This window comes from Mesoplodon bidens (genome assembly GCF_964165515.1).
Source record: "Mesoplodon bidens genome assembly, chromosome: 2".
In the NCBI taxonomy this organism is placed as follows: domain Eukaryota; kingdom Metazoa; phylum Chordata; class Mammalia; order Artiodactyla; family Ziphiidae; genus Mesoplodon; species Mesoplodon bidens.
The window spans coordinates 32,104,745-32,128,488 of NC_138177.1; the positions used below are offsets into that span (position 1 = coordinate 32,104,745).

At 36.6% G+C, this 23,744-nt stretch overlaps 1 protein-coding gene across 4 annotated transcripts in view; it reads right to left on the reverse strand.

Annotated features, from left to right (window-relative positions):
* Positions 1–23,744, reverse strand: part of RC3H1 (ring finger and CCCH-type domains 1) — an 89,925-nt gene that overhangs the window by 47,854 nt on the left and 18,327 nt on the right. For all 4 annotated transcript variants that reach the window (XM_081226476.1, XM_081226477.1, XM_081226475.1 and 1 more), the window contains exons 2-5: positions 12,356–12,730; positions 4,188–4,308; positions 2,937–3,176; positions 2,313–2,488 (exon numbers count right to left, since the gene is read on the reverse strand). In XM_081226476.1, coding sequence (XP_081082602.1) covers positions 2,313–2,488; positions 2,937–3,176; positions 4,188–4,308; positions 12,356–12,586 — 768 coding nt within the window. In that variant the 5' untranslated portion in view covers positions 12,587–12,730. The remainder of the gene's footprint in view (positions 1–2,312; positions 2,489–2,936; positions 3,177–4,187; positions 4,309–12,355; positions 12,731–23,744) is intronic.

Consider the following 23,744-nt stretch of genomic DNA (forward strand, 5'->3'; position numbering starts at 1 on the left):
ACATTTTAAGTCAAGCTGGATTCAGGCCAAAGGCCTAATAAATCAAAGTAAAAGAATTAATTCTAGTCTAGGACCACCTATATCCTAACATATTTTACAACATTTTTTGCCTTGCTAATCTTTTATTCCCATAAGGATTCAAATTCCTCTATAGAAAATTCCCATTTTTTTTCCCTCCCATCAAAGAAACAATAGACTGTCTTAGTCAGGACTTCCAGGTCATACTGATATATTTTTACTTGTATTCCATTCTTATTATAAGAAGGTCTAACTTAAATTTGTTAGGTAAGTCCATAGAGAGACCAAACAGATAAAAAAATCAAGAACTATAGTCACAAAAACTAAATATATTTTGCCCCTATTCAAAGGCAAGTCAAAAGACCAAATGTATATGTATATGTATGAAACACCCTTTCAATATACATTAAATCTCATTAAAATGTAGTATATGCTTTCTATATGATGTACTGGTTCCGTGGACTTGGCTCTCAAAACTCTCTTTAACTAAAAACACTCAAAGATTTCCAAGAAATGCAATGTCTGAAGTCCTGGAACTGTACTGTACTAAAATGCCTAGAATTATACTGCAGCTTGAAAGGCTTTTCCAATGGAAATAAAAGAGATGCTAAAAAGACCCAGCTAGAATACTGCTATACGGACACAAACAACTGCAAAGAAAGGAAAATGCTGATTTGAGTTCCATGAAGAAGATGAAATGGGTATTGGCAGACACTTAATAGAAACTCTGCGATAGTGAATATAGTTTAGGGTATGGACCTATTGTGATGAGAGAAGATGAATCTTTTCATGATTGAGAGTATAGTACAAACTGGCACCAAAAGAAGAAAGCAGGTGGACAATGAAATAAAGGGACATAATCATGACCCAAGTGAAAAATAACTGGATTTTTACATATTCCAATCTTTTTAAAATTACTATTAACGCTTTTAATTAGGATTGAGAAGGGTTCACTTGGGGTATTATGGCGTTTTTGAGCCCCTTATTCTTCTTTTTTTTTTTATTCTTTTGTTTTTTATTTTTATTTTTTTTAATTTTTTTTATTAGTTTCTGCTTTATAACAAAGTAAATCAGTCATACATATACATCCGTTCCCACATCCCTTCCCTCATGCATCTCCCTCCCTCCCACCCTCCCCATCCCACCCCTCCAGGCGGTCACAGCACCGAGTTGATCTCCCCGTGCTCTGTGAGCCCCTTATTCTTCTTCACAGAGGAAGGCTGGATTTCTTTCCCTTTATTTCTTAAGCTTCCTATACTGTATCTATCTGGCGCTGTTTATGGAGAAGTAACACTGGAAGCAGACTGACATTCTGAAATGTATTCCGGATTACACTGTACAGTCAGGTTATTACAACCATTACAACAAATGTGAGTTATTCAGAGACAGTCTGGACCAGTTGAGGTTCTAAGAGCTCCAGAGGGACGTAGGGAAAACAAGAGGGGTGGGTACAGACGTGGAATCTACACCCCATTTTCAGTATATAATCTGAGTCTAGAAAGAAACAAAATAATATTGGCATTTAGCTGGAACTTAAAAAAAATTTTTTAAGTTAAATCTATATGCTCTGTTGATTTTGTGAACCATTTTATCCTTCTCAAAAAATGACGAGATTAGAATATAGCAGGATGGCTAATGTGGGAGTTTTTCAGTTTCAGTGTCAGATGAGGGAATGTGGTGACCTCCTTACAGCTTGTATGAATTAACAATTTTTTAGAGACATGCTTCCCTGGCCCATGAAGTACTTGTTATGTGCTGTGTCAAAAGCAAGAAGCTCTGACATTAAGAAGTTAGGAAAACAGGATGAACAATAAGTGATACATAGTGGGCACCAGTGTCTGAAGTAGTGCTGATTCAACTTGGCATACAAAGGACATGTCCAGCATTACTATATATACTAAAACCAAAATGGCAAATGGAGCTCCAGTACTGTGTATGTGGAATTTTATCAGGAGCAAATAGCCAAATAAAATGTACTCCTGCTTCAATGACTCTCTCTCTTTAGACCAATTCTGTTTGCAGTCTTGGTGGAAAACTGCCATGGCTTTTTAGTCTCTTCAAATACAAAAATCTATAAGCCTTGATTTAATCTATGTTGCACAATATCTAACATACAAAATTCAATACAAGATTTAACTTTAACAGGACACCATCTATATTCTTTAAAAGAGAAAAGAAAAACTGCTAAAATTTTATGGAAAGATACAGGCAACTTTATTAAACTCAAAGTCTTACTACCTAAGTTTGAGGAAAGGACATTTCCTTTTAAGCTGAAAGTTACCATAGGTTCATACCTTGAAGCAGGAGGCTCTATAAAGGAGCTGGACAACGTGCCCAATGCTAGTTTTAGAGGCTTGAGGAAACCGTGGCTCCAACCTTTGCACCACAAAGAGAACCAATACTTTTCTTGACAAAGCAGAACCATCTTCTAAGGCCAGGAGAACCAGCTTTAGAGCTTCCTCCTGCATTGCTAGGAAAAGTTGAGCAAAACCAAAATTTATCATGTACAGAGATAAGATAAATCCATTTTTTAGAAGGGAAACATTTAATAATTTCTACAGGTACCCCTTCATTAATGGGCAACACAACAACAACCAATATTCAGTTATACTTTTGAACCATTTGGGGGCAATTTTTTATTACATTCTATATACTTTATTTTAAAAAGCAGATAAAAGATTAATACAGTTAGGGAAAACCTCTATGAAAATGAATAAACTTTTGGCATTAAAAGTTTTAAGTATCCTGAAAAACTGACATGGAATTACCAAGCCATGACTGTGGGATACCAAGTGGGATATTACTTGATAACAACAGAATATTGCAAAGAACTAGCCTTTGTACATCACTTATAGTTCCTACACTATAAATACTTTTAGAATTACTAGTATAGTAAATATCAAACTTTAATTATATACCTGGTCCAAGGAACTGGCAGCCTCTAGCTCTGACTGCTGCCCAAAGATTGGAAGAGAGTTGCTGAGGATTCTGGTGCTGGAGAATGAGCTCTGTAACTGTTCGTTCACCTAAAGATCGAGCTGCCCTCATGGCACGAATCCTGCCTTCTTCTTCTACTAGTTGGCAGTGGACCAGGGTCACCAGCTTCCTCTGCATTGGGCGACTCAGAACACTCTGAGTAGTGCTATTCAGACCCACTCCTTTAAAACAGAAAATAAAGTTATTTCTAGGTTTCCAATGTAATTTTAGAGTCCAGAAAAACTTCCTCTGATGGGCTGACTGACTTATGGCTATGTGGAATAGTTCTGGGTTCTATCAGAATATTTAAAATAAACAATACAAATTACACAAGTGAAGCCTAGTTTGCATTTTAAAAGTATACAAAAGTTGTTATGGCATGCAAATGTAACACTCATGACATTAAATATATCATTATTCATTTTAATCATGGAGAAATAAAGAAAAAAAGGCCAGTCAATATTAATAATTAAAAACCCAAATCTTGACGAAGTGAGAGAGTGGCATGGACTTAATATATACTACCAAATGTAAAATAGATGGCTAGTGGGAAGCAGCCACATAGCACAGGGAGATCAGCGCAGTGCTTTGTGACCATCTAGAGGGGTGGGATAGGGAGGGTGGGAGGGAGACGCAAGAGGGAAGAGATATGGGGATATATATATATGTGTATAGCTGATTCACTGTTATAAAGCAGAAACTAACACACAATTGTAAAGCAATTATACTCCAATAAAGATGTTAAAAAAAAACAAAACCCAAATCTTGAGGTCCTAACAGGTCTGGTATATTTCCTAGTGGTTAAGCTCACCTTCCTAATGAAAACAAGCCATAATGGCAAGACAGTAATAGCAACTTCCAATTTTATTGTATCCCCAACAGCATACCACACAAAACTGGATAGAAGGCTGACAATTTAGAGTTGTTAAATGATAGAGAGCCCTTCTGAAACCACTAGTGTGCTTATACTTACTTTTGCAACTCATTCAAAAAATGTTTCCAATAAATAGTACATAAACTTTAAACTCACTACTTTATTTGATGTGGTTTATAATATTATTTAGCACCCCTGGGTTTGGCTTACAATAAATAAATGAATTTCATTAACATTCACTTATAGCTCACAATTTTTATGGTAACAAAAGCATCTTTAATGAACACGTGCTCAGTATGGATAATTTCATCTGATTTACCTCTAGCACTGCTGAGTGGTTTCAGGTACAATGCTAATTCTTCTACACACTTCTTGGCTTCCTCATAATGCTTTGTATCTTCAACCCCACTACACAAAGTAATGGGCTGCTGTTCAGGAACCTAGAGGTAAAAAAGAAAAAAAGGTGTGTTTGAGTGCTCACTAATTAATTATAATCAAATGTTTTATTGAGTATGTTTTATGCACTCCTAACACTGGTAACATCACAACTCCCATTAAATTTACTGAATTCTTTCAAAAGATCTTTTATATACATACACACAAAATTATTGCATTTAAAAATTTTTGTTTTGTTTCTGTAACAGCTTTATTGAGATATAACTTGCATATCATATAACTGACCCATTTAAGGTATATAATTCAATGACTTTAAGTATATTCTCAGTTATATAACCATCACAATTTTAGAACATTTTCATGGCCCCCCCAAAAAAACCCCATAGTCACCCCTGCCATATTTCCTTCCAAACTCCCTCCAGCCATAGGAAAAAACTAATCTATTTTCTGTCTCTACGGATTTGCCTATTTTGGACATTTCATATAAACAGAATTATATAATAACTTCCAAAGTAGCTGTACCATTTTGCATTCCCACCAGCAATAAATGAGAGTCTCTCTTGCTTCACATCCTCGCCAGTACTTCGTGCTGTCAATGTTTTGAATTTTAGCTATTCTAATTTATGTGTAGTGGTAGCTCACTGTTGCTGTTGTTTTCACAATTTTTAAAGATTATATTCTATTTATAGTTACTATAAAATGTTGGCTATATTCCCCTTGTTGTACAATATATCCTTGTAGCTTATTTATTTTACACATAGTTTTTACCTCTGATTGTTGTTTTAATTTGCAATTCTTTAATGACAAACAATGCTGAGCAAGCTTTTATTTGCTCATTTGCCACCTGCATATCTTCTTTGGTGAAGTGTCCAGATCTTTGCCCATTTAAAAACCAGGTTCTTTTTATAATTGAGTTGTAAGGGTTCTTAGATACAACTTTCTTACAGATATATGATTTACAATTATTTTGTTCCATTCTGTGGGTTGTTCTCTCACTCTCTTGACAGTGTCTTTTGAAGCACTAAGTTTTTTGTTTTGTTTTGGCTGTACCACGTGGCTTGTGGGATCTTAGTTCCCCAACCAGAAACTGAACCCAGGCCCTCAGCAATGAAAGCGCGGAGTCCTAACCAACGGACTGCCAGGGAATTCCCTGAAGCACTAAGTTTTAAATTTTGATTTAGTTTGATTTATCTTTTGTTCCTTGTGCTTCTGGTGTCATAGGTAAAAAAAATACTGCCTAGGGACTTCCCTGGTGGTGCAGTGGTTAAGACTCCATGCTCCCAATGTAGGGGTCCCGGGTTCGACCCCTGGCCAGGGAACTACATCCTACATGCATGCCACAACTAAGGAGCCCACGTGCCACAACTAAGGAGCCTGTGTGCCGCAACAAGGAAGCCCTCGAGCTGCAACTAAGGAGCCCTCAAGCTGCAACTAAAGGAACCCGCTTGCCGCAACTAAGACCTGGCACAACCAAATAAATAAATAAAATAAACAAAAAAACCACTGCCTACTCCAAGGTCACAAAGATTTATGCAAATATTTTGTTTTAAGAGTTCCGCAGTTTTAGCCCTTACTTTTAGTCTTTGATCTATTTTGATTTAATTTTTGTATATGGTGTGAGGTAATGGTCCAAATTCATCCTTTTGCATTTGGATATCCAGTTTGCTCAGCACCATTAGTTGGAAAGACTGTCCTTTCCCCATTGAATGGTTTCGGCAATCTTGTAAAAAGTCATTTGACCATATATGTGGGTTTATTTCTGAACTCTCTATTCTATTCCATTGATCTAAATGCCAATCTTTATGCCAGCACCACACTGTCTTGATCACTAGAGTTTTGCAGTTTCAAAATCAGGAAGTGTGATTCCTTCAAATTTGTTCTTCTTTTAAGATTGTTTTGGCTATTTAGGGTCCCTTGTGAGTCCATATAAATTTTAGGATGGGTTTTTCTATTTCTTCAAAAAACATCATTGGGATTTTGAAAAAGCTTGCATTGAATCTGTTGATTGCTTTGGGTAGTACTGTCATCTTAGTAATATTAAGTCTGTGAACAGGTGATGTCTTTCCATTTATTTATGTCTTCTTTAATTTCTTTAAGCAATGTTTTATTTTCAATGTACAAGTCTTTCACCTCCTTCGCTAAATTTATTCCTAAGTATTTTATTCTTTTTGATGCTACTGTAAGTGAAATTATTTTGTTAATTTCCTTTTGGATTGTTCATTGTTAGTGTACAGAAATGAAACCGATTTTTGCATGTTAACTTTGTATCCTGCAACTTTGCTTAATTCATTTATTACTTCTAATAGTTTTTTAATGGAAATCTGTGGGGTTAAAATAATGGCTATTATGGATTAAAATGTCCTATCCTCAATTTCATAAACATTAGTTGTTACAGTTAAGACATGACAAGGTCTTACTCATTTTGTAGAAAAAGAATTAGCTCATCCTTAGACAACTTTATGAAAAAAAGTAAGTCTTGGTTATTTGTTATTAAAATATTATATTACTAAAATTGTTATCCCCAATAAGTCTATTTTTAAAACATTTCCAAAATGTCATAATGGAATTTTCAAAACAAAAAGAGAAATGATTATGAAATGAAAAATTAAGTAAGGAAGAGAAGAAAAACAATCAAGTGCAATTTCCCTGTGACAAATATTAATATTTTGTAGTGTTGGCGACATCATCAAGATAGATTTGTAAATAAAGTAAGTTTTCCTTTTTTTTTGGCTGCACCATGTGGCATGCAGGATCTTAGTTCCTCAACCAGGGACTGAACTACTCCCCCCGCAGTAGAAGCATGGAGTCCCAACCACGGGAACGCCAGGGAAGTCCCAGCAAGTTTTCCTTTTGAATAAGCTGTTCTAAAACTGCTCTCTTTATCTCCTACATACATAATACCAACCTTCCCTACTTTTTATCAACTTATAGGAAGACTGATCTAGCAAATATTAGTGGTACTAATATTAATATTAATGTCCAAAGTTCCCATATATTTATTTGGAAAATGATTTATGGTAAACATATGATACTTTAGACTCACACTATGCAAATTAACAGTGAGAGGTTGTTTAAGTGAATCATACCTAACTCTGAAAAGCCTGCTTCCTTCCCTTGGCTTTGTGAAACCTTCTGAAGATACTATTGATCTCTACCTTGAGAATACTGACACAAAACTTTCAGAGTATTACCTTCACAATTACTAGAGTAACTTTTATATTTAGGTACCTAGGGGTATTTGCTCCTACTCTAGACAAATGGTTCCCAAAGGCTGTGTTCTATAGTTTTCGTCACTTTCTCGATCTTTCATTTCAGTTAGTGTCTACTAAGTAAAATAGTCTGAAGCAGCTTCACTTTTCCTACTAAGTAAAATGCAATTATTTTGTGAATAATATTTTCTTCAATATTAAGAAGTTCTTGTGACTTACCTCTTAGGTTTCTCTAATGATCTGATAGCTAAGGCTGTTGAGAAAGTCTGCCCACCAGACTGAATGAATGTTACTGTACAGTGACTGAGAAACACTGCACCACCATAACAAATCCCCTCACATACTGAAATAAAGGATCTGCTCAGTACTGAACAAAATGTTATCTATTTAAATAGAAGACAGGAGGAGCTTCAAGATGGCGGAAGAGTAAGACGTGGAGATCACCTTCCTCCCCACAAATACATCAGAAATACATCTACATGTGGAACAACTCCTACAGAACACCTACTGAACAATGGCAGAGGAACTCAGACCTCTCAAAAGGCAATAAACTCCCCACGTACCTGGGTAGGGCAAAAGAAAGAAGAAAAAACAGAGACAAAAGAATAGGGACGGGACCTGCACCAGTGGGAGGGAGCCGTGAAGGAAGAAAGGTGTCCACACACTAGAAGCCCCTTCGTGGGCAGAGACTGCGGGAGGCAGAGGAGGGAGCTTTGGAGCCGCGGAGGAGAGCGCAGCAACAGGGATGCGGAGGGCAAAGCGGAGAGATCCCAGCACAGAGAATCAGTGCCAACCAGCACTCACCAGCACTCACCAGCCCAAGAGGCTTGTCTGCTCACCCGCCGGGATGGGCAGGGGCTGGGGGCTGAGGCTCCGGCTTTGGAGGGCGGATCCCAGGGAGAGGACTGGGGTTGGCTGTGTGAACACAGCCTGAAGGGGGTTAGGGCACCACAGCTAGCTGAGAGTGTGTTTGGGAAAAGGTCTGGAGCTGCTGAAGAGGCAAGAGACGTCTTCTTGAGTATTTGTTTCCTGGTGCGCCAGGAGAGGGGATTAAGAGTGCTGCCTAAACGAGCTCCAGAGATGGGCGCAAGCCACGGCTATCAGCGTGGACCCCAGAGATGGGAATGAGACGCTAAGGCTGCTACTGCAGCCACCAAGAAGCCTGTGTGCAAGCACAGGTCAATATCCACACCTCCCCTCCCTGGAGCCTGTGCAGCCGGCCACTGCCAGGGACAACTTCCCCCGGAGAATACATGGTGCGCCTCAGGCTAGTGCAACATCACGCCAGCCTCTGTCACCGAAGGCTCACCCAGCATTCCGTAATCCTGCCCCTGCAGTGAGCCAGAGCCCCCTAATCAGCTGCTACTTTAACCCCGTCCTGTCTGGGCGGGGATCAGATGCCCTCAGGCGACCTACACGCAGAGGCGGGGCCACATCCAAAGCTGAATCCCAGGAGCTGTGAGAACAAAGAAGAGAAAGGGAAATCTCTCCCAGCATTCTCAGGAGCAGTGGATTAAATCTCCACAATCAACTTGATGTACCCTGCATCTGTGGAATACCTGAATGAACAACAAATCATACCAACGTGAGGCGGTGGACTTTGGGAGCAACGATATATATATTTTTTTCCCTTTTTCTCTTTTTGTGAATGTGTATGTGTATGCTTCTGTGTGTGATTCTGTCTGTATAACTTTGCTTTTACCATTTGTCCTAGGGTTCCGTCTCTCCATTTTTTTTTTTTTTTAAGTATAGCTTTTAGTGATTGTTATCATTGGTGGATTTGTTTTTGGTTTGGTTGCTCTCTTTTTTTTATTACTTTAAAAATTTTTTTTATTTTTAATAATTATTTTCTATTTTCTATTTTAATAACTTTATTTTCCTCCCTCCCTCCCTCCCTCCCTTTCTTTCTCCCTTTTATTCTGAGTCGTGTGGATGACAGGGTCTTGGTGCTCCGGCCGGGCATCAGGCCTGTACCTCTGAGGTGGGAGAGCTGAGTTCAGGACATTGGTCCACCAGAGACCTCCCAGCTCCACGTAATATCAAACGGCGAAAATCTCCCAGACATCTCCAACTCAATGCCAAGACTCAGCTCCACTCAATGACCAGCAAGCTACAGTGCTGAACACCCTATGTCAAACAACTAGCAAGACAGGAATACAACCCCACCTATCAGCAAAGAGGCTGCCTAAAATCATAATAAGGTCATAGACACCCCAAAACACACCACCAGATGCAGACCTGACCACCAGAAAGACAAGATCCAGCCTCATCCACAAGAACACAGGCACTAGTCCCCTCCACCAGGAAGCCTACACAACCCACTGAACGAATCATAGCCACTGGGGGCAGACACCAAAAACAACAGGAACTACGAACCTGGGGCCTGTGAAAAGGACACCCCAAACACAGTAAGTGAAGCAATAGGAGAAGACAGAGAAACACACAGCAGATAAAGGAGCAAGGTAAAAACCGACCAGACCAAACAAATAAGAGGAAATAGGCAGTCTACCTGAAAAAGAATTCAGAGTAATGATAGTAAAGATGATCCAAAATCTTGGAAATAGAATGGAGAAAATACAAGACACGTTTAACAAGAACCTAGAAGAACTAAGGAGCAAATAAACAATGATGAACAACACAATAAATGAAATTAAAAATTCTCTAGAAGGAATCAATAGAATAACTGAGGCAGAAGAATAGATAACTGACCTGGAAGAGAAAATAGTAGAAATAACTACTGCAGAGCAGAATAAAGAAAAAAGAATGAAAATGATTGAGGACTGTCTCAGAGACCTCTGCGACAACATTAAAGGCACCAAAATTCGAATTCTAAGGGTCCCAGAAGAAGAAGAGAAAAAGAAAAGGACTGAGAAAATATTTGAAGAGATTACAGTTGAAAACTTCCCTAATATGTGAAAGGAAATAGTTAATCAAGTCCAGGAGGCACAGAGAGTCCCATACAGGATAAATCCAAGGAGAAACAGACCAAGACACACATTAATCAAACTACCAAAAATTAAATACAAAGAAAAAATATTAAAAGCAGGAAGGGAAAAACAACAAATAACATACAATGGAATCCCGATAAAGTTAGCTAATATTTCAGCAGAAACTCTGAAAGCCAGAGGGAGTGGCAGGACATATTTAAAGTGATGAAAGGGAAAAACCTACAACCAAGATTACTCTACCCAGCAAGGTCCTTGTTCAGATTCGACAGAGAAATTAAAACCTTTACAGACAAGCAAAAGCTAAGCGAGTTCAGCACCACCAAACCAGCTTTCCAACAAATGCTAAAGGAACTTCTCCGGGCAAGAAACACAAGAAAAGGAACAGACCCACAAAAAAAACCCAAAACAATTAAGAAAATGGTAATGGGAACACACATATTGATAATTACCTTCAATGTAAATGGATTAAATGCTCCAACCAAAAGACATAGACTGGCTGAATGGATACAAAAACAAGACCCATATATATGCTGTCTACAAGAGACCCACTTCAGACCTAGGGACACATACAGACTGAAAGTGAGGGGATGGAAAAAGATATTCCATGCAAATGGAAATCAAAAGAAAGCTGGGGCTTCCCTGGTGGTGCAGTGGTTGAGAGTCCGCCTGCAGATGCAGGGGACACGGGTTCGTGCCCTGGTCTGGGAAGATCCCACATGCCGCAGAGCGGCTGGGCCCGTGAGCCATGGCCGCTGAGCCTGCGCATCCAGAGCCTGTGCTCCGCAATGGGAGAGGCCACAACAGTGAGAGGCCTGTGTACTGCAAAGAAAAAAAAAAAAAAACCCAACCCAATCCAAAAATGGGCAGAAGACCTAAATAGACACTTCTCCAAAGAAGATATACAGATTGCCAACAAACACATGAAAGAATGCTCAACATCATTAATCATTAGAGAAATGCAAATCAAAACTTCCATGAGATATCATCTCACACCAGTCAGAATGGCCATGATCAAAAAATCTACAAACAGTAAATGCTGGAGAGGGTATGGAGAAAAGAGAACCCTCTTGCACTGTTGGTGGGAATGTAAATTGATACAGTCACTATGGAGAACAGTATGGGAGGTCCTTAAAAAACTAAAAATAGAACTACCATACGACCTAGAAATTCCACTACTGGGCATATACCCTGAGAAAACCATAATTCAAAAAGATACATGTACCACAATGTTCACTGCAGCGTTATTTACAATAGTCAGGACGTGGAACCAACCTAAGTGTCCTTTGACAGACGAATGGATAAAGAAGATGTGGTACATATATACAATGGAATATTACTCAGCCATAAAAAGAAACGAAACTGAGTTATCTGTAGTGAGGTGGATGGACCTAGAGTTTGTCATACAGAGTGAAATAAGTCAGAAAGAGAAAAACGAATACTGTATGCACATATATATGCAATGTAAGAAATTAAAAAAAAAATTGTCATGAAGAACCTAGGGGTAGGACAGGAATAAAGACGCAGACCTACTAGAGAATGGACTTGAGGGGGAGGGGGAAGAGTAAGCTGGGACAAAGTGAGAGAGTGGCATGGACATATATACACTACCAAATGTAAAACCAATAGCTAGTGGGAAGCAGCTGCATAGCACAGGGAGATCAGCTCAGTGCTCTGTGACCACCTGGGGGGGGTTGGATAGGGAGGGTGGGAGGGAGGGAAATGCAAGAGGGAAGAGATATGTTGATATATGTATATGTATAGCTGATTCACTTTGTTATAAAGCTGAAACTAACACACCGTTGTAAAGCAATTATACTCCAATAAAGATGTTAAAAAAAAATAGAATGCAATATTACCAGATCTTAACAAGTTTCCCTCGGGAGGAAAAAAGACACATACAGAAATTTAAAAGGATAGCAAGTTACTCAACTTACCTGAGCACCCACTAGCTGCAGCAATGCTGAGTTTACTGGGAGGAGTTCAATGTCTGTATTGATAGTGGTCTGGTCAAATGGGCAAGCCTTGCGGTGGAGTTTGTTCAGGCACATCTTGCAGACAGTATGGCCACAACCCAAACTGATGGGCTTTCGAATTGTTTCGTCGAAAGTCTGAGTGCAAATTGGGCAGGAGAGGAAATCCGTCCACTGTGGAGCTTGTACAGGCATTGTTTCTGGAGTTACAATTCACTCACACACACAAACAAAATCTAAAGCAAAGATTCCACTGGAATCAAAATCTTTGAAAAAAGTTTATCTTTTTTTTTTAAATATCTTCTGTAAATACAGTCAGCACATAGTGTGAAATATTACCTGAAAAACAAAGAAAAAAAAAATAAGCGTCTTCCTTTTCAATTAAACTGTATATTCTCACCCTACTACCTGTAAGATTTTATACCACATTTATATCAACATAGTCCACCTCTTTGCATTTTTACAAAGTGAGAGCCATAATAAAACATCTAGTCTTTTCCCCTCATTTTGGAGATGGGGAGTAGACCCCAAAAAGAGGAAATAACTTGCTGAAGGTGACAAGTTAGTAATAAAGTTAGATCCAAGATATAAGTCTCTCAAGTTTATCTAAGTCTATGATTGTTTTATATTTTAAAATTAGTCTTTTTAAGATAGCTAATGATATTCTGATCTGAACACGTTAATATGTTCAGCTGTGAAATTTTATCAAGCTTTACACTTACGGCGTAGGCATTTCGGTGTATGTTACACCCTAATAAAGAGTCAAAAAAAATTGGCCTAAAATAAAATCTACCTTAAAATACTTTATCATCAAATTTAGTGTGGGTAATGAGATAAAAAGAAACCGTGGGGTTCTTTTTAAGGTTTATTTATTTATTTGCGGTATGCGGGCCTCTCATTGTTGTGGCCTCTCCCGTGGCAGAGCACAGGCTATGGACACGCAGGCTCAGCGGCCATGGCTCACGGGGCCCGGCCGCTCCGCGGCATGTGGGATCTTCCTGGACCTGGGGCACGAACCCGCATCCCCTGCATCGGCAGGCGGACTCTCAACCACTGCGCCACCAGGGAAGCCCTAAGGTTTATTTTTAAGAGTTTTATTTACTGGTAAAGATCTTTTAAGCCTCTGTTACGGCTTATACTTGTTGCCACAGTATGTTGTGTTAGAACATAGTGAAAAGTATTTACTTCAAAAGATTTTTTAAATTCCCAAATTTAAGAATGATAGGTCGATACAGTTAACCAGAACACATATACAGTCAAATTTCACTGTCTACCCTCTCCTTTTGGTAGGGGATAAAAACCAAATCACAAAACTTATCACCTGCATCTAATAGAAATTTTCTTTACATACAAAATCTAATCTGAAGTTTCTAGCACACATCTTAAACAATACCTGCAGTTCTTACTCTAACTGTAGTTTCTAAAAGTGAGAACTGGTGCACAGAACAATAAAGTAACGTAGTGTTACAAGTTCTTAACGATTTGATTATGCTCAACAGAGAGTGCTTACAAAGATGGAAACAAAAATGTCATTTAAGCTGTAATTATTAGAAAAGTAAATTATCTACACATTTTACTCTTCGAGCATTACATTTAATTAATGTTTTATTGAAGTAACTCAACCTTAAATGCAAGCCCATTATTGAGAGAACAATTTCTATTAGGTATGGTAAAAATTTTATCCATTCATTCAACACATATTTACTAAGCACTACTGCTACTGTATGCCAGACTCTGAATTGTCAGGGAAATAGTGAAACAGCATACTCATAGTATCTGCCTTCTGAGTAACCTCAGCTTTGTCTGGGTTTCTGCAAAGTGTGCTATCAGATAAATGGACAGTGGGAAAAAAATTTAAGAACCTAAACAGTTACCAAGTTAATTTCACGTTTAGGATCTAAAATTAAATTTATCTGAGTATATGTCCAAATTGCCCTTGCAATAATAAGAAAGTGATAAAGAAATCGCCCACATTTTGATTTCTATAATGTTTTAATTATAAATAATTTAAATAAAATGCATCTGCAAACAGAATGAGTAGCTACACGTATGTTATATTAAATTATTACTTAATAAAATGAGACTATCATCCAGAGTGCTAAAAAAGAAAATACAGTATCTAAACACTCAACTGTACAGTCAAGTGCTACAATTACAATTGTACATGGGGGTGCAGAATGCTCCAAACTAAAGGAAAAAAAGTGTTTGAAAGATATAATATTCAGAACGAGGACTGGATATTAGTCAGAAATGTTTGCTGAAGTTGATTAAGTTGATAAAGTATCATCCATACGAACTTTTCTATAGATTAGCATGGCAGTTTAAAATAATGCCTACAAAGAATCTGATCTTAAGTTAATCTTTACTTGAGTTAATGGTTCTTTCCTTTTTACCAGTATGGCCTTGTAGAGCACTTAACATTTGTTAATTAATCATAAAACAAAGTTAAAACACAGCACTTTATTTCCTTAAACACTATAAAACTACAGAAACCCCAAAAAGCACAAAATATAAACGTTTTATTGCACAATCATTATAATTTTTACTATTTATACAGCTAACTGCTTTACACAGAACAAAATTATAAAAGGTAGGTAACTACTGTTATCCTGTTTTACAGATACAGTCGACCCCTGAACAACATGGGTTTTAATAGCAAGGGTCCACTTATACATGGATTTTTTTTTCAATAGTGAATACTACAGTACTACATGATCTGCAGTCGGCTGAATCCTTGGATGCGGAACCGCAGATGAGGAGGAACCGCATATACGGAGAACCGATTATAAATTATACACAGATTTTCAACTGAGTGGAGGGTCAGCACCCCTAACCACCGTGTTCAACTGTCAACTCCATGAGAAATGGAGGTTTAGTGAGGCTGAATAAGCTAAAAACAAATAGAGATGCAATATTAACCCAGACAGTCTGGCTCAAAACCCTAACTCTTAACCATATCACCACCCACAGATTAAAGGTTAAAAAAGGAAGAATTACTTGCAGGTTCATTCAAAAACCAATGTCACAAAAATGAAATTTAAAAATATTTAAAATTTTTTTGAAAGTTAAAAAGGAAAAGGCCAATGACACAAAGCTGCTAATAGCTATTTTTTAAAAATATTTATTTATTTATTTATTTATTTATTTGGCTGTGTTGGATCTTAGTTGCAGCATAAGGGATCTTCGTTGTGGCATGCAGGATCTTTCGGAGTGGTACACGGGCTACAGAGTATGGAAGCTCAGTAGTTGTGGCACGTGGGCTCCTAAGATGTGGTATGTGGGTTTAACTGCCCTGCAGCATGTGGGATCTTAGTTCCTGAACCAGGGATTGAACCTGCATCTCCTGCATTGGAAGGTGGTTTCTTAACCACCTATTAGGAAGTCCCCTAAGAGCTATTTATTGACTTCACAGTAATTTCATTCTTCTGGCAGACAACATTGTTGACAAATCTAATGATTAGGTCATTGTTCTCATCTTACTTGTCTTCTCAACAAGATATGAAACATGACTATTCCCTCCTTCTTGAAAGTGTCAATGAACCACACTCCCCTCATCCTTGCCAACTCACTGGCTTATTGTTTTTGATCTCTTAAACTCCTAAATGCTGAAGTGAGTTATTAGGGTTCTATCTTGAGTTTCCTTTTCTCATCATTCTCCAGTTAAAAGTCTTGAAATGGCTTCCTATTACATTGAGAATAAAATCTGGATATTATATTCTGGTTTACAAAGCCCTAAATGATAAGACCTGTAATTCTCTCTCCAACTTCAGTTTCTAACACTTGTTTCCATCACTCCACTATCCTTCAGCTACTCAAGTGAAGCTTGTTCCTATCTTAGGATATTAGTACTAGCTAGTCTCTCTAATCTTTTAATTGAAGGCCACTCTTTATCATTTAGATGTCACCAAAAATGTCAACTCCTCAGAACTCCCTGACCACTTAAAACGCTAAAATAATCTCTTAAGTCAGTCTCTATCCATCACTGTACTTAAATTCTCTACAAAGTAGTTCTACCATCTATAAGTTATACTTTCTTACATTCTTATTTGTTTACTCGATGTCTATCTTATATTAGAATGTAGACTTCATGAGGACAGAGACCTAATCTGCCTTGTTCACTATTAAAGCTATAGCTTGTTTCTCACTACAATTTAGGCACAGTAAAAATTTTGCATTTCATTTCAAAGAGTTCAGCGACCTGTGAAAATCTATTCATAGATCTCTTGGGTATTTAAAGACTCCAGGTTAAGAAAGTCTAACCTACATTAGTGTTTCATGAATCTTAGAATTGCAGCAAGTATTTGGAGATTTACTACATATCCAGCACAGTAGAATACAGAAAACAGGCAGAAAATATGGTCAACATCAGTTTTACAGACTTAAAATACCTCACTGCTCTCCCACGTGATTTCAGATCAGTGCTGTTATAACAAATTTTCCAAATTATTCTGTCATAACAAGAACTATTTAAAATAGAATCCTAAGAGAAATCATTGATAAAAGATACCTTAGAGAACATCTAGTTCTATCTAGCCTAATTTTTCAAGATGAGGTAAGTAACATTTATTTATATCTCTATCAGTAATAAGTGTTATTAAGCTTTTTCAAACACCTCTTTTCATTTAATCTTTAAAACCCAAAGAAGCTGGAATCATTTTCCTTCTTCTCACAGAGAAATAAAGTAACATTCAGAGAATTTGTCCACGGTCATACAGGTAGTAAGTGGCAAAGTCAAAACACATCAACTTCAGGCCAGTACTTGACAATCAAGTCTATGCACTTTCCACTATACCAACTTGACATGGAGGATACCAAAGACAAGTAAAAGAGTTTCACTCAAAGTCATACAGCTTAATAATGGCAGAGCCAGGATCAGAAACCAAGTTTCCTGAATCCTACTTTTAGTATCCCCTGCTCCCCCAGTGGATTACGTTGCACATAAAGCCATCACTGAATATCTGAAAGATTTAAAAAATATCCTTGCATATTAAAACTACAGTTAACAATATCTGGCACAGATTAAGGTATCCATCAACCTTGGAAATGCCACATAAAGCTGTTTATATACAACATGCTCATTCTTCTAGGAATAAGATCCATGACTTATCAGATTCTTAAAGATGGGTTTTGTTTGGAGAGGGAGGGAAAGGGAAGATAAGAATCACTGATCCAGGCATATTGAAATAAAATAACTGTTGAAAACTTAAGAATATAGAAAAAATAAAAGCAATAATTTATAAGAACATATATTTTCTCTGTATTTACACCACAATCTCATCAGACTCTTAAAAAAAAGTTAAGTAATATATGATCACGTGGGTCAAAAAGAATTTTAATAATTACAGTGAAATATCTCCCTCCCAGGGCTGTCTCCCACCTCTCTAGTCCTCATTCCCACCCAACCTCCACAGATAAGCCATTATACTTTCCTTTTAGTTTCTTTATCCAAATTGGTTGATTTACAAATATATATGAAGTGGAAAAAAATATTTTAATGCTACTATTTACAACTCTTCTCTTTCTTCATTAAACCAGTTTTTCTGAGAAATTATACCCAGAAACCTTTTTTCCATTCCCAGTAAAAATTAAACATTAGCTACTTGCAAAAAAATTTTTATTGGTCTTTATTACATGCCCAGTATTGGAGATAAAAAATAGTGAGCAAATCATTCCAAGTCTGCATGGGGCTAACATTATTTCCTTCATTAGCTACACAAACAATAATGATACAACTAAATAACATGACTGCAAGTTATGGTAAATGATATGCAGGTAAGGGACAGGGAGATATAAGCACATATAACTGAGATAATCTAACCAAACGGGGGTGAGGTTGTGTGTAGGGCATTGCTTCCCTGCAGAAGTGATATTTATGTTAAGATTTGAAGACTAAGGCTGAATAAAACTTATGGAAAGAATAATACGTAATATGTGTATGTAGATTTTAGGTAAAGGAAAAGCATAACCACAGGTTCTGAGACTAGACAGAATGTAATACAATTGGGGAGCTTGAAAAAAACAAAAGCAACAGGGAAGCCAGAAACAAAACAAAACAAAAAATAAACAGAGAGCAAAAGAGAAAGACATGAGATGAGACTAAAGAATTAGAAGGAACCAAAAAGTACAAGATCTTTTAACTCATAGTATGGTATTTGGTAATAATGTGAAGAGTAATGTGAAGGCACTGAAGAGGCAGGAGATGACCCACTTCACTGTTTCTAACACAGGGTATGCCTATACTATGAAAACATATGGAATAATTAAAAAGAGAATTAGTTAAGCATGTAGAAACGTTAAGTAAAAGCAAAACTTTCCGACCAATAAATACGATGTTATTTGTGTTGGGGAAAAAAATTCTACGTATTAGTCTTGGTATTAATGAATATAAACGGATAGAAGAAAAAGGTCTGGAAAGATACCTAACAAACTTAACAGCAGTTACACAGTTGGGCAACTTAGAAAATGTACATAATCACGAATTACTTATATAAGTGCAAAAAATTTGAAAGAATGAAAACAAGAGAAGATAAGGGCACATTTAGAACACAATTTAGGCTCTAAGATAAATTACTATAAGGCTATTCAAAACATTTTTTCCTTATAAAATTGCCCTTTTACAAATTTGGATAGCCAAATCATCAAAACTTATTTCTTTTTAAAATTCACTAAAAACCCTTTTAATAACTTTTCTAGAATTTGTTTCAAAGAACTAGTATAATTTATTACTTTTATGTATCATTTCCATCTGTATTAACCTAGTAAAATGAAGTATAGAGTTCTAACCTCTTAAATTTTCCAGTAAAATAGTTCTTAGAGATATATAACAAACTTCATAGAGTTAACATTCAGAATCAGCACCCATATCGTCACTAAAAATATAAGCATTCGTTTGACCATAAAGATAGGTTTGAGAGACTAAGGGGAAAATAGTATTTTAAAAGTTTGATTGCCTAGGAAAGTTGATGGTTAAGAACAGTAGGTCGCTCTTTGATGCTTCTATTTCAATCATCAAAGTCATAAGCCAAAGATTTTTTAAAGACTACAAAGTGTCAACAATTGTAGTTATTAGGTCTAAGAAGAATTTCCACTTCCTCATTCTTTAAACATCTTTCTCCAAAGTCATCTTTCCAAACATTCTCCAAGCTTCTCAAAGACAGTTGTTCAACCACAAAACATATCTAAACCACACAGGACATATGGCTTTGTGGATGTAATAAACAAACATTCTTTCAGTCAAGAGTAAACATATGAGATAAAATTACTAAATACCAACATTCAGATTCTTTAAACTTCTTCAGAGCAAGGTTTTGTCAGAAAAAAAAAATTCTATTAATTAATGCACATGTGCTCAAAGTCTGCAGATAAATAGTTATGTGTTAGGGGTCAGCCCAAATCTAGCTCATTAGGAATAATTCTACTGGAACCTTCCTAATCAGAAACAGACCATGAATGATGAATCCTCTTTATCTCTTAAAAAATCCAGGAGTGACTCTGCTGCTCAGTGTTGAGAGCAATGGTTAACTTGCCCATCAGTTTACCATAAGGCCTACTCTCCTATGTAAATGGCAACAATCAGTGATCTTACTGTTGATAATTCAGAATAGATAATTCAGAATACACACAAATTAAATAGCAATCAGTCCAACCTTGAAGAAAGCCCAAATTTAAAAAATATAACTTTCCCAATAAAATACACATTTTTACACCACTAGGTGGGTGCATAGACAGCATTTAAAAGGTTGTTTTATTTGCCTTCTTCATGTCATTGATAGGAGCTACAATACAGTATCTGACATTTGACATTTAACTAAGTCATCCCAACTTCTAAGTTCTGATTAAAACTCAAAAAGAAAAATCTCTATACTTTTACGTTAATAAAATTAATCATCAATATTATCATTGGACTTTTTTCAGAGCTTATTTTTTTACAAAGAAATAAGATCTTATCAGAGTAAGAAAATTATTTCGACGAACAGTAAACAGTAAGACCAGTGACTCATTCCACCAGCTAAGTGACTAGTTTGCAGACATCAAACTCTAAGTCTTGTAGCTGCCTTGTAGTTACTCAATTCAAATCCATGCCTCTGCAAAATAACAAACAACTACATGTCGTGAGCCTTAAGGTTTAAGCGTGATTAAACCAATTCCCAAAGAGCTACTACAGACAAAATTATGATGACACGATGCATAACAGAGCTTGGGTTTCTGAAAGTAAATCATGTGTCAGGCCTTATGCTAGGTGTTTTCAGGTGCTTCTCTCATTTAAATGTCTACCACAAATCTAAACCACAATACAAATCACCACCAGTAACCAGTATTTGTTAAGCACCAACTAGGTGTCAGCACTTTTAGTGCTCTATATACTGTATCTAATTAAGTAAATGTTCACCGCAATACTGTAATATAATTATTATCTCCATTTTAAAGATAAAGAATCCAAAATACAGAGAATTACCCAAAGACATAAAGCTAGTAAGTGGCAGGACTATGATTCAAACTCAGTCCAGCCTGACTCACAAGCTGGTACTTTTAAATTCTGTAATTTGTGCCACTTACAGGTGAAAGTTAATACTCATTAAGGCAAGGGAGCTTTTAGGGGTGATGGAAATGTTCTAAAATTGAATTGTGTTGATGGTTGCACAATTCTGCGAATTTTCTAAAACTCATTGAATGGTGCACTTAAAATAAGTAAATTTTACAATATGTAAATTATACTTTAATAAAACTGTTAAATAGTCATTAAAGGCTTTTTATAAACTCTTAGTTTTCAAATTTTTAATGTAATAATTTAAAAATATAAAGGCACCTTTCAGATTGTTCTATGAGCACAGCAATAACCCTACTAAATAGCTAAATTATACTGCTTTGAAGATTTCATTTAAACGTTACAATCTGACATTTTAAAAATTGTTAAAAAGTTATTACCATCTCCTCTATTAAGGTTCATTTTATGTGTCTCTGATTTAGAGGAAGAAATACGAAAATTGAAATTCATAAAATATCTACTCTGGCCTAGTCACTCCTCTGAGGCATTTTTATACCAATTTTATACCCATTTTGAGCTTCAGCAGCATTAAATAACTTGCCCAAAGCTAATAAATCTTTGAGCTGAGACTAAAACTCAGTTCTTATGTGAATTTAAAGTGTAAGTTGCCCTGAGTAAGATATTACATCAAACAAACAAAACCTTATTGTCTCTAAGAAGAAAATCTTGGATCTCCTTTGACATCATCCTACCCCATGAGATGAGTTTAACTATTATTTTTGGCCTTAACTTAATTTGCCATTTCTCTGGGACATTTCCATAGCAACCAACAAGCAGGGAAATATCAGAGAAGAGAAAAATTTTAACTATCTTGAAAAATAAAGCTAAAAGCAGAAAATAAAAACAAAAAGAATAAAAATAAATGAAGGCTTATTATAACACTACTCAGTGTTATAATTCTCTGCAGAGTATTAATTAATTTACAGATGAAACAGTGTGTGATTTTTGGAGGTTCAAGGTTTTTCCAGCAATAATACCCTGTGAAAACTCAATTTTGATTGTAAAAATACTTCTTCCCAAAATAAATGGATTGAATTGTAACCCTATATTGTACACATCATCCTAGATATAAATAACTTAATATGCTAATGTCAGTACAAATATTGACAAATACTTGGCACAGGTATAAAGAGAAGGGCTTCTGATTTAGAGGAGGAAACACCTGGAAAATAGAACTTGATAAAGAAGGGTTGAGAAAGCTACAAAGGGCTAATTTAGGTGGCTTACCTTCCTAGGGTTCAGAGGGACAAAAAGAAACACGTCTACCTCCAACCTAACACCAAATTTAGAAGAACAAACAGTAAGGAAGAATAAAACCATTCACAGAGAAAATGCCTGATCTGAAGTTGAAACACTGCAAGTGAAGGACAGTTTCTAACTTTGTGTACATAGTTTGAAGCTCCAGGTTTCTCTTCTACATAGCAAAGTTCTACACTGTGTGTAAAACGTACTCCACTGAATAGGACATCAGAGTTATTAAAGAGGTAGTAGAATGAAAAGGCCAGACTCAAAAGCATCATCTTCAAAGGAACTGTGCGGCAGCAGGCAGGGAAAGTGACCTGTTATAGCAAAACATCAAAAGGTTATGTTTTCAGTTTTTGCATTAATATTCTGCTGAATATTACATACACTGTATGTAAATATGTCCTCACCATTTAGTGGCAGTCCAAACATCAAGGACATAATGAGAACTAATAACCAAAATCAGACATATTTTGGAATACGCTAAGCATTTTAGTTGATCTGTTATCATGTCAACTGCTTTCAAATTAAATGCAAGTGTCTGAAAATGGTTTTCTTTGTGAAAATTGATCTCTTCTTAATAATAACACTTGCTAAAAAACAATAACAAAACCAACACCAATAACAATGCATAGGAACTGTTTTGAGCCCTTTCTATGTATTAATTCATTTTACTCTAAAAATTAAATATCCTAAAAAAAAGAAAAATAAGAAAATAAGCTTAAAAAAAAAAGAAGACTAATGCCCGCTTAATTAAGGCTCTTTTCTAAACCATAAAGATAACTCAGTCCCAAAACAAAAGATACATGAATAAAATCTGAAGGCTAGGCCAAATATTTTAACAAGACTTTAAATAGTTTCTCAGGTCACATTTTGAAATCCATCCTCCTGCTAGAATAACGGCTCCTTTTTTTTTTTTTTTTTCTTTTTGCGTAACGGCTCCTTTTTAAAGAGGAAGTTTGCTCCACCTATCCCCAGAAGTTATTTTGAAACACAATGACAAGTCTGATTGGCAATCAGAATGTAGGGGAAAATGGTCACAATGAAAAGAAAATTTAACTTGTCTCATAAATTTATATTTTAGATTGTTAAATACTAATCTATAAAGCTCCTGAGAAATCCAGTGAAACTGAGACATTTTAAGACAGAGGTCCTGGGCCGCACAGCAGGAGGTGAGCGGCAAGCAAGCCAGCGAAGCTTCATCTGTATTTACAGCCGCTCCCCATTGCTTGCATTACCACCTGAGCTCCACCTCGTCAGATCAGCGGCAACATTAGATTCGCATAGGAGCACAAACCCTACTGTGAACTGCACATGCGAGAGATCTAGGTTGCGCGCTCCTTATATGAGAATCTAATGCCTGATGATCTGAGGTGGAGCTGAGGCAGTGATGCTAGCGCCGGGGAGCGGCTGCAAATACAGATTATCATTAGCAGAGAGGTCTGACTGCACAGAGACCATAATAAATCAATTGCTTTCAGATTCATATCAAAACCCTATCAGGGACTTCCCTGGTGGCGCAGTGGTTAAGAATCTGCCTGCCAATGCAGGGGACATGGGTTTGAG